At 40.5% G+C, this 12850-nt stretch overlaps 1 protein-coding gene across 2 annotated transcripts in view; it reads right to left on the bottom strand.

Moving 5' to 3' along the window:
* Positions 1 to 233: 233 nt before the first annotated feature.
* The window catches only part of b3gntl1 (UDP-GlcNAc:betaGal beta-1,3-N-acetylglucosaminyltransferase-like 1), a 31607-nt gene continuing 18990 nt past the window's right edge, over positions 234 to 12850 (bottom strand). The window contains exons 7-13 of one of the 2 annotated variants that reach the window (XR_014204045.1): positions 6720 to 6815; positions 6441 to 6565; positions 5873 to 6008; positions 5473 to 5541; positions 3452 to 3526; positions 1551 to 2334; positions 235 to 1438 (exon numbers count right to left, since the gene is read on the bottom strand). Coding sequence is in view for 1 of the 2 variants with exons in the window: in XM_082162983.1 (XP_082019109.1) it covers positions 2254 to 2334; positions 3452 to 3526; positions 5473 to 5541; positions 5873 to 6008; positions 6441 to 6565; positions 6720 to 6815 (582 nt within the window). In the remaining variant the exon portion in view is untranslated. Of the gene's footprint in view, positions 2335 to 3451; positions 3527 to 5472; positions 5542 to 5872; positions 6009 to 6440; positions 6566 to 6719; positions 6816 to 12850 lie in introns of both variants that reach the window. The other variant, XM_082162983.1, reaches the window with a different exon arrangement.

Below are 12850 nucleotides of genomic sequence, written 5' to 3'. Positions count from 1 at the left end.
ACACACACACACACACACACACACACACACACACACACACACACACACACACACACACACACACACACACACACACACACACACACACACACACACACACACACACACACACACACACACACACACACACACACACACACACACACACCCTCTCTCACACACACACTAGGTGCACGCTCCATTACCTGACACACACACACACACACCTACAGCACGATCCTACGAAGTACTCACTCTCTCACACACAGTCGTTCACTCTCTCTCACACACACGCACACCCTCTCTCTCACACACGCACACCTACAGCACGATCCATTACCTGACACACACACACACACACACACACACACACACACACACACACACACACACACACACACACACACACACGTACTCACTCTCTCTCACACACACCCCCTCACTCTCTCTCTCTCTCTCTCTCTCTCTCTCTCTCTCTCTATCACACACACATACACACACAGGAACGTGGCCGGTGACCTCAGATAATGTCCTAATGGAACACACACATTCCAGTCCCACACACACAAGGCAAAATTAATGACTGTTGAGAGGAAAACAGATAAAACTACCCAGAGCTGTCAGAGACTGTCATCAATTATTAACGCTGTTGTCAGAAAGTGATAAGATAATACACACACACACACACAATGAAAAAATCCAGAATTTTTTTTTTAAATCTAAAAATACATCTTTAATATCAGGAGGATTTAAAATAAAACTGCGTAAAACTGAAATAGTATTAAAAATAGTTTTTGTTAATTGAAATAAAGCTGAATATATATATATATATATATAAGATAAAAAAGTAACAAAATAAAAAATTGCTTGTTTGTCTTTAACTGCATTATTTGCAACTCTTTCCTTCCATCTTTAATAATGTCTTTAACACACATTAATTTTGCACAAGAGTTTCAGGCCCTTCCAGCTCACTCAACAGGCAAGAGGACCTGATTGAGAGCAGGTCCGCGGGAAAAAGGCTTCATCCTGAGCGCGCAGTCACTGGGGAACGATGGAGAAGTCCAGTGACACGGGTATCAGGAATGCACACAGACACCTGTGTGTGTTTGAGTCGAGGTGCGAGTGGGATGTGAGAGGTTTCTCAAGCCAGGAACTCTGGGAAGGAACGCAGGAACCAGTTCCCAGATCTTTTTTTCCCAAAGATTACAGAGATTTTTCATCCTCTCCATTAGCTCAGTGTGAAACTATTGACGTTTTCCAGCCTTTAACCCTAAATCATGTTAGCAATGTGCTAGAAAATGCCAGAAGCATAATGCTAGCAACGTTAAAACATGCTAGAAACATACCAAATCATGATAGAAATTTGCTTAAACACTCTAGAAACAAACCAGTTGTGTGTGCTAAAATATGTTAGAAATGTGCTAAAACATGTTAGCATATATATTTTATCAGCAACATGCTATAATGTGCTAAAACATGCTAGAAACATAACAGCATTGTGTTCAAATATGCTAGTAATGTGTTTGAACATGATAAAAACATGCACAATTACATTAGCAACATGTTAAAACATGCAAACAATGTGCTAAAACATGCTAGAAACATACTAGCATTGTTCAATTACGATAGTAATGTGTTTGAACATGCTTGAACATGCAAATTATATTAGCAAAAATGCTAACAATGTGCTAAAACATTAGCATATAATATTAGCAATATGCTACAGCATAATATCAAAGTTAAAACGTGCTAGAAACATACTAGCATTGCCTACCAACACTAACAACACGCTAAGCCATGATAGAAACATGCTAAAACATGCTAGAAACGTACAAGCTTTGTGTTAAAATATACTAGAAATTAGTTTGAACATGCTTGAAACAAGCAAAATTATGTTACACGTAACAACGTGTTAAAACATGCTAGTAATGTGTCTTATTAGCAACATGCTAAAACATGCTAGAAACATGTCAACAATTTGTTAGCAACATGCTATTACAATGTTAAATCATGTTATTAATGTTGCCTTTTTTTCTTACTGCGTCCATTTAACCAATTCAACTTTAATGTTGACTTGACAAATCTGAATGTTTAAAATAAAGTTCAAGGTTGGTTCTGAGGAACTTCTCCAGTTTCACACTGAGCTAGTGATGTTTTCCAGCCTCTACCTTCAAACCTTTACAGAAAAGGGTTTTCCATTCTCAGATCTTAAGACATTATTTAGTCCCTTTATTAGTCTGCAGGTTTGACTGTCCTTCATCTGGATCTCAGTCTTCAGCTGAAGTGGTAGTAATGGACTCCCTCTTTGAGCTGCAGCGACAGCAGGTTTTCCTCCAGGACTCCGTGTGTCATATCCTACAAACACACACACAGATGAGGACAAACACACAGAACAGATATATATATATATATATATATATACATACATACATACACACAAAGTAAAGTAAATTCACAAATATTGGGCAGCCTAATACATTCATAATTTATATATTTGTGTTAATTTAGCTTAGCATTGTTAGCTTAGCATGCTAACATCAGATAATGTGGTAATTCTGTGGCATGTAGAGCATATCAAATCAGTCACGAGCCGTGTTTCCATTACAGATTTGCATAAAACCTTTGCAATATTTTCTAAATGTCGATAAAAACCTATTACGAAATGACGGCATTTCCATTAATCGATGTTATACGACTAAAACGTTCAGTCATTACAAACATCAAGGAAACGGATGTTAGTAGGTTTGTGAGAGCGGCACGTTTGTGGTGTTTCTGGGTGTTTCTCCCTCATTTCTGCTTCAAGCTCTTGATGAATTGTGGCATTTCTTTGAGGTTTAGAATCCAGTATTCCCGTAATACTTTTGTCTTTTATGAGTATAATAAAGAGCTCTGTCTCGTCTTTTGTCCAAACACACCGCGTCATCTACGTCAGGTGACCTGTAAATGCGCAAAAACTGTTTCATTGCAGTTTCGCAAAATATACATTTTTCTAACAGCCTGAAAAACCTCCTCATGCGAGCGAAAACATTTTTTTCCGCTATAAATGGGAGTTTTTGCGAAAAAGACGTGTTTCCTTTGGGTGTATTCTCAATTCTCAATTTCAATTTGCGCAATTTGAAGGGTAAAGGAAACGCAGATACTGATGACAGATCAGTTAATATGTTCCTATGTAGGGCACAGACAACACTAGAGTCTATACAGCGCAGGAACAGCTGTGTGTGTGTGCGTGTGTGTGTGTGATAATATCTGATCCCGCTGGAGGTTCATTAGTGGGAAACACCGACGATGATTGAGATTGATACGAGCCTCACGGTCATTTGGACCAGAGCGTGTGTGTGTTTCAGAGAGAAGCCATTTCCTGTGTGCTATAAAAGAGTGTGTTCTCAGTCAAATTAAGGTCTGAGACACACACACACATACAGAAAGACACACACACACACACACACACACTCACACACTCTCACACACTCACCAGCTTCACACACACGATAAACGGAGGCGATGCCTTTCTGAAGTGCAGGATGGGAATCTTGGGCTTCGGCCGTTCCTGAGAGAAACAGAGAAAAGAAATGAGAGAGTGTGTGTGTGTGTGTGTGTGTTTGTTAACACGGTCTCACCAGTGTGTGAGTTTCTCAGTGTTAAGTATCTTGATCTGGAGAGAAGAGCTGATGATTATCCTCTAGTGTGTGTGACTCTGATGTAACGAGGCTAATGATGGATCAGGGTGTTAATCAGAGTCTCAGTGAGCTCTTCTGAACTTCCTGTCCAGCCATATTCATTACTAGCATTATATTTGCATAACTGACCATTATTCTACGTTCACATCAGCCACGTTCCCATGACGACGCTCAAGTTTCACAATCAAAACATTTGGGTGGAAAAAAGATCTTTATTCTTCAGTTTTATTCCTTCTTTCTGTGCTGCAAAACTCCCTTTGAATTCAATGAACATTAAGGTCATAGTCAAAGAAAAATCTTAAAGAAGTAAAAAAAAAAATGCAATTATTGAAAAATGTAATTATTCTCATTAAACTTACAAACCTTACTATTTCAGATGGTTGGATTTTTATAATTTCTTTGTCTTTTATCTCAGTATTCCTATAAGTGTTGTATAGACTAGTTGTATAAAGGTTTTTGTTTTAAACTAACCCTAAAATGACATGAAAGAGTTTAAAATGTGTTAAATAACTGGGCTGATATATGCCATATAAGAATTTGCAGTAAACACATTATCCCATAAAACACAATTTTTCCTTAAAAATGTCCAGAAAAATATTATTGATAATTTCAAGGTGAAACTAATGACACCTAATTTGGATATTTTCGAGTCTGGGAAAAATGTGGGATTAAACGGGTTAAGATTTCATGACATTTAGCGTTGTAATGGATTACAATATTGCGTTGCTTAGTTACTTTTTTTTTAGAAAAGTAATGCGTTACTTTTGTAATGGTAATGTTAATGGTAATGGTAAAAGTAATGCGCATTACAAAAGTAATACGTTACTTTTGTGTTACTTTTGTTTCACCTAGTCTTACTTTACCAATAAAAATAAATAAAATCTACAGTAATTTTCTCTGATGGTTTACCTGAATCATCGAAGGTCAGACGCAAGTACATCGGGCAATAAAGTGAGATTAAATGCATGTTTTTATTTAACATATTTAGTTATTGGAGGTTTGCATAGTATTCTGATTCTGCATTTCACTGATTTTATTCATTTGAACGCCTGTGCACTTTGATTTGTCTCAACATGGGGACAAGAGAGCTGTCAGTCAATAAATGGGAAACAAGGGATAGGGATCTGTTATGTTTAATCTTTCCCTCGCGGGTCAAAATGACCCGAAGCCCTAAAATTGTACTTTTGTCCAGAAAGCTTATTTTATATAATTTTGATAATATTTTTTCTATTTTTTAATGAGATTTTTTACCTTTAAATGACTAGATTTGATCAATAAATAATAAATAAATAGTAATTCAAGCACATTCCTCACATTCTTTCAACTTAAATTCAAAATAACTCACAATTTCATGCACAACCCTTTTAACTCAGCTCAAAATATCTTACACCGGGTGTCTTTGCCGGCCTCTTGTGGAAAAATAATAATATAACATGATATTTCATGACTCTAGAAGGCCTTATAGCTCTATATGGAGCAAATGAGCTGTTCTGCTTGGTCCTAAAGTCATTCCTCTTCAGTGTGCATTCAGATACACACGTAGACATTATACAATATATTTTTTTTAGTAAAGTTTTAGCATTTTTAGTTCGAATTTTGAGCATTTTTAGGTTTTTCTATGTGTACTGAAGCATTCCTCGCATTCCACTCATTCCTGAGGGGGTCAAATGGACCCGCAAGGGAAAGGATTTGTTACTGTGTTACTACACAAAGCTCCTCGAATCCATTAGATTTTATATTCGCTCCCGGCTGTCCTGCCAATATGGCGGTATAAACAGAGCTTATCATCTATATTGAGTTCTGAAGCGACTCTCACCTTTGACTCCTCGTACGTGTAAAAGCCCTTCTGAATTTTGTTTTCGTCCACGTCACAGAACGCTTTCACCTGCACACACACACACACACACACACACACACACACACGCACGCACGCACACGCACACACACACACACATACACACACACACACACACACACACACACACATTAACTAATAATCATTGCAGCACAGTGCTTTGGTGTTCAGTTGTAATTATTTTTAATGAATTATGTATGTCCTGATATTACAGTCGTTCAAGAATAATTGCCATAAGTATATATGTATATCACATTTGTTAGTTTTACATTAATTTATACAAATCTATGATGTGGGAAGTAATGTTGACCTGCTTCTGCACAGCTCAGTGTAGTTAGTGTGAGATGTCAGTGTGTTTGACCTTCTCCTGATTCTCAGGGCTCAGGCTGCGGAAGAGTCTCCTGCCCTGTTTCCCAGCGCTCCACACAGTGAAGGAGTCCCACCGGCTGAGCACTCGCTCCTGCAGGAACAGCACGCGCAGATCCCAGATGGTGTGTCTGAGAGACGGGACAGAGACATGATGAAGATCACACACACACACACACACACACACACACGACTGAAGGACGATGAAGGAGGAGAAACTGTGCTTTAAAGAGCACTAAACATCCCTCAACTGGGAGCATCATAAAACCCTTAATACATAAACTAACACTGAACACACACACACACACACACACACACACTGCGGTTTGACGCCCAGCTGTTGGACAGACGGCGTGAAAATGTGTGGAATTCCAGACACACTGAGTGGGAAGATGATTCAAGATCATTCCACAGAGACAGATAACACACACACACACACACACGCACATATTCACTCACTCACTCTCTCTCTCACACACACACACACACACTCTCTCTCTCTCTCCCACACACACACACACACACACACACACACACACACACACACACACAGTAAGACTCACTCCAGCACAGAGTGTGTGGCTGCGTGTGGATGATATCGATACACCAGCAAACACTCCTCCACTCGCAGCAACACCCCCCCGCAGCGAAGACTCTGGTAGAAGAAGAGCAGATCCTCGGGAACGCCCTGAGAGAGAGAGAGAGAGAGTGAGTGAGTGAGTGAGTGAGTGAGTGAGTGAGTGAGTGAGTGAGTGAGTGAGTGAGTGTGTGTGTGTGTGTGTGTGAGTGTGTGTGTGTGTGTGTGTGAGTGTGAGTGTGAGTGTGAGAGAGAGTGAGTTCACCTTTCCTCCCTCATTGAACGCACCGACGTTCTGGAACCAGTGGCGGGAGCAGAACCAGGTCGGCATGACGACTGTCGGCCCGTGAGACGTGAACACCTTCGTTAGAAACAAACAAATACTTTATTCAGAAAGTGCACATTAACAATTATTGCTCAATGTCAGTTTAGATAGCCACATAGAATGAGGTCATCTCACTGTGATGACTAATCAGAGCATATCTGATGTTTAATATACAGTTATGTGGAGTGTTTTTAGACCAATGGGATTTAAGTGTGGGCGGAGCTACAGCACACTGTCTATAAACCACAAATGTTGACGCAGAGACGCCATTTAAACTCAGCACAACATGATAAAACGACTTTTTTTTAAATGAAAATCGATCAATTGGTCTCTATTAATCTCTCCACATGAATGTGTTAAACATTAAAGATGGGATTTCGACCCGATAAATCACAGTGAATCCCGTCACACAGCGTCTGTTAGGATAAAAACATTAACATGCTCAACACTCTTGGATCACACACACACACACACACACACACACACACACACACACACACACACACACACACACACACACACACACACACACACACACACACACACACACACACACACACACACACACACTGCTCTAATGGTTTACTTTGGCTGCTTGAGTTTGGTCTGAGAGTTAAAGATCACACACACACTCCCTCACACACTCTCTCTGTCTTTCTGTTTGTAAACGATGCAGTGAGGAAAGAGGAATATTTCAATGATGACAGTGATGAAATCAGTGATATTTCACAGAGCAAAGAAACTGATGCTGAGATCTGTGTTAGTGAAGCAGAAAATCACATCACAAGGTACAAATATTCTTACTAATACAGTTTTTTTTTCACTTCCTGCTCAGCTACTGTTCGGACGCTCCTGCTTACTGCTCCGCGTTTTGCTCTATCGCTTTTACATTTTATCTCCTATTTTTTCTATATTTTATTTCCTTTATTTTATTTCCTTTTATCACCTAATTTTAACTTCAGCAAATCAGCACAGTGCTCATACGACAAAGTTTGGATTACTACAAAAACTGAGAATTCTTTTACCCGACCAGCTTACATACCGGGAAAGGAAAACACAACTGCCTACAAGGATAAGAGAGAAAATGCCTCTTCTGGAATCTACTTGCTGCACTAACTGCCACAGACTTTTACAAAGGATTGCAGTTCTAGAAACAAAGTTACTTACGGGACCACCAAACCAGACGGAGCACACAACAGAGCTTCGTCATGGACACCCTCAGCATATAGCCGGTGAGTCCCATGAAACTAGTGCTCCTCGACAGGTAGAGAAACAAGCCGATCGACTTACTAATCGATGGCACAAACAGGGAGCGAGACCCAAAGGCACTCGAGACATCAGATTGTCACGAGCCTCACATATTACCGCAGTAGCATCCTCTACCCCAGATACAGCTCTGACTAGGATTGCAAACACTGGTCTGCTACCACTGCCTATACATCTTGAGAACAGATTTGAAGTACTAATGAATGTAAATGAGGAATCCGCAAATGTGATGAATGTGATCGAACACAGACTGAATAGGCCAGTAGCTAACACTGATGCTAACTGGCGCTCAAGGTCGAGCAGACAGCGGCACTCAGCTCAGAGCGCAGCCGAGCCCAGGACTCTGATAGTGGGGGACTCCATAATCAGAAACATTAGCAGCAGGGATACAACTACATGCTGCCTTCCACAAGCAACAACTTCTGATATAAACAGGGAACTTCAGAACATTCTGATGAAACATAAGACTGCTAATCGACTCATCATACATGTGGGGAAGAATGATATTCATAAAGAGCAGTCAGAACTCCTTAAGAAGGATTTCAATAAACTTTTTGAAACACTTAAAAGACTGAAAGTTCAAACATTCATCAGTGGACCACTCCCAGCAAGAGGAACAAACAGGTTTTCACGGTTGCTTGGGATTAATACATGGCTGCAAAAAACCTGCAATATAAAAGCAGTGAACTTCATTGACAATTTCAATCTTTTCTGGAGTCAACGACAACTGTTTCATCGGGATGGCCATCACCCAAACAAACTTGGTTCAAGAGTGTTAAAGGACAATATCTACTTCTCCCTAAATCATCCTTCTGCGGTTTGTGCCAATCCACTCAATCTGAACGGCACACACACACCTGGACACAGTATGAATGACCACGGGACTTCACTTCAGCAGCAAAATGGACATGATAACACCACTCCGCCACAACAACCTCTGCTCACGGACACAATCTCAGCTGAGCCCTGCACACAGAGCTCACCACAGACAGCCATATCAGAACTGCTTGAAGATTCAGCACCCAAGGACGACTTCCTGGAAAACAGCCAGGGAAGCCAGGACAGCATATTACAGCCTCCTATAACACCAGAGCAACAGCCCCTTTCACCAGACACTTTCTCCCTCTCCCCTGCAACGCCACTACTGTGCTTCTCACAGAGAATGGAAGAACTGGTGCATGCTGGAACCAGACTATCCCACTCTTTTGCTGCAAGCCCCCAGATACCAACTAAAAAAAGACAGGCACCACTACCACCAAAGCCTGCAGGCCCAGCTCACCCTCCCCCTCCTCCTGTGAGAGCTCTTCGGCCTCTGCCACAACGCCAGGGCCCACACCCTCCTCCTTCTGCTCGAGGTGAACCAAAAACAACTGCTCAAAGCTCTCAGTGATATGTGTCGGGTCCCCGTTTTGATAACAGTAACTTTCTCAAATGTTTACAAAACAAGCGGGAACCCAGTGTGCCTGTATCTTTCTCTATTGCTGTTCTATTACATGATAGAAAGTCTAAGGCCTTCAATAGCCGTACAGCAAACCCAACTAATCTGGTGCCTATTACACGTCAAACTAATATTGCTGTGGGGAAAAGTAAGTCTGTTAAGTTAGCTCTTTTAAACATTCGCTCACTTAAAAATAAATCACTTCTAGTCAACGACTTAATAACCACAAACAACCTGGATTTTATGCTTCTAAATGAAACCTGGCTAGAAGCCAGCTGCAGTGCAACAATCCTCAATGAAACAGCCCCTCCTAACTTTACTTTTATGAGTGTCTGCAGAGCTGTTAAGAGAGGTGGGGGTCTAGCTGCTCTTTTTAAAGATATCTATCAATGTAAGCAAATATCATTTGGGAATTACTTGTCTTTCGAATATCTGGGTATTGTGTTAAAAGGTGCTCCACGCATTTTACTTTTCATTATTTACAGGCCTCCAAAATACTCTCCAGCCTTTGCTGAGGACTTTACAGAACTGTTATCAACAATTACCTCAGAGTTTGACTGTTTTGCCATTGCTGGAGATTTTAACATCCATATAGATAATGCAGAAAATAATATGGCAAAAGAAATCAAAACTGTTTTAAAAACTTTTGATCTGACTCAGCATGTACATGGACCCACACACAATCGTGGACACACTCTAGATTTACTTATCAGTAAGGGTCTAAACATTTCATCGATTGTTATTAAGGATGTAGCACTGTCTGATCATTTCTGTATTTTCTTTGATATATTGATCTCTCCTGCCACTGAAGCTAGATCTGTGTCTGTCAAGAAGAGATGCTTAAATGAGAACACTAGTGTCCTATTTATGAAGGCTATATCTTTAACACCAAGCATATCTGCTGACTCTGTTGATTTTCTCCTTGATTCTTTTAACTCAAAAGTTAAAGGTGTAATTGATGATATTGCTCCTGTGAAAGTCAGGAAGAAGAGTGGCAGACAAAAAGCACCTTGGAGAAACTCAACAGCAGTGCAAAATATGAAAAGACAATGCAGAAAAGCAGAGCGCATGTGGCGGAAGACAAAACTTGTAGTCCATTATAACATCTACAAAGACAGCCTTCATGCTTTCAATATGGAACTAGGCAAAGCTAGACAGACTTTCTTCTCAAATATTATAAACAGTAATTTAAACAACACACGCACTCTTTTTGCTACTGTAGAGAGACTGACAAACCCCCCAAGCCAGATTCCCAGTGAAATGCTCTCAGACAGCAAGTGCAGTGAGTTTGCTTCCTTCTTCTCTGACAAAATCAATAATATCAGAAAGGTGATCAGCACATCCTTGAGTTGCGCTGGGGTCAGACAGATCAAACCACCTGAGAAAGTAGTTACTATGTCTGATTTCAAAGAAATTGATGGCAAAATTTTGGAAGAAACCGTACAGCACCTTAAAACATCAACCTGCGCTCTTGACACACTTCCCACATCTTTTTTCAAAAGTGTGTTAAACAGTTTAGAAGCAGATCTTCTAGAAGTGGTAAATGCTTCACTTCTCTCTGGGAGTTTTCCAAACTCCCTAAAAACTGCAGTTGTCAAGCCCCTCCTGAAAAAGAGCAATCTGGATAAGACCATATTAAGCAACTATAGACCAATCTCAAATCTTCCTTTCATAGGTAAGATCATTGAAAAAGTTATCTTCAATCAGCTGAACAAATTCTTATGCTCGAATGGATACTTTGACAATTTTCAATCTGGTTTCCGACCGCACCACAGCACAGAGACAGCGCTCATAAAGATAATAAACGATATTCGCTTAAATACTGACTCAGGCAAATTATCAGTGCTGGTACTACTCGACCTCAGTGCTGCATTTGACACTGTCGATCACAACATACTTCTGGACAGGCTGGAAAACTGGGTGGGGCTTTCTGGGATAGTCCTAAAATGGTTCAGGTCATACTTAGATGGGAGAGGTTATTATGTGAGTATAGGAGACCATAAGTCTGAGTGGACACCCATGACATGCGGAGTCCCTCAAGGCTCAATTCTTGCGCCACTCCTGTTCAACCTGTATATGCTCCCAATGAGCCAAATAATGAGAAATAACCAAATTGCTTACCACAGCTATGCAGACGACACACAGCTCTACTTAGCCCTATCGCCCAACGATTATAGCCCCATTGACTCCCTGTGCCAATGCATTGATGAAGTCAACAGTTGGATGTGTCAAAACTTTCTTCAGTTAAACAAAGACAAAACTGAAGTCATTGCGTTTGGAAACAAAGATGAAGTTCTCAAGGTGAACGCATACCTTCACTCTAGGGGTCAAACAACCAAAAATCAAGTCAGGAATCTTGGTGTGACACTAGAGTCAGAGCTTAGTTTCAGTAGTCATGTCAAAGCAATAACTAAATCAGCATACTATCATCTGAAAAATATTGCAAGAATTAGATGCTTTGTTTCCAGACAAGACTTAGAGAAACTTGTGCATGCTTTCATCACCAGCAGGGTGGATTATTGTAATGGACTCCTCACTGGCCTTCCCAAAAAGACCATCAGACAGTTGCAGCTCATACAGAACGCTGCCGCTAGGATTCTGAGCAGAACCAGAAAATATGAACATATCACACCAGTCCTCAGGTCTTTACACTGGCTCCCAGTTAAACTTAGGATTGATTTTAAAGTATTATTACTGGTATATAAATCATTCAATGGCCTAGGACCTCAATACATTGCAGATATGCTCACTGAATATAAACCCAACAGATCACTCAGATCATTAGGATCATATCAGCTTGAAATACCAAGGGTTCACTCTAAGCATGGCGAGTCTGCTTTTAGCTATTATGCCAGCCGCAGCTGGAACCAGCTTCCAGAGGAGATCAGATGTGCTCCTACTGTAGTCACATTCAAATCCAGACTCAAAACACATCTGTTTAACTATGCATTTACTGAATGAGCACTGTACAAATGTTCGTCCGACTGTTTGTACTGTTTTTTATTTCTTATTTTTCTAAACTGTTTTAATTATTCTTATTTCTTTTTATTATTTTAATTTCTTCTATGTAAAGCACTTTGAATTGCCATTGTGTATGAAATGTGCTATATAAATAAACTTGCCTTGCCTTGCCTTGCCTTGCCTTGCCTAATATACTAAAACCTGTTGATCTCACTAATCCAGCCTCAAAGGTCACGTGTGTGTGTGTGTGTGTGTGTGTGTGTGTGAGAGAGTGTCTGTGTGTGAGAGAGAGTGTCTGTGTGTGTGTGTGAGTCTGTCCATGTTCAGAGACTGACACTGGGCTGGCCGAGTGTTTCGTAACGGCTCAGAGATGTTGCCCACTGGATGTGTGTGTGTGTGTGTGTGT

This window comes from Leuciscus leuciscus (assembly GCF_965113295.1).
Source record: "Leuciscus leuciscus genome assembly, chromosome: 3".
Taxonomy (NCBI): domain Eukaryota; kingdom Metazoa; phylum Chordata; class Actinopteri; order Cypriniformes; family Leuciscidae; genus Leuciscus; species Leuciscus leuciscus.
This window is presented reverse-complemented; position numbering and strand designations above follow the sequence as displayed.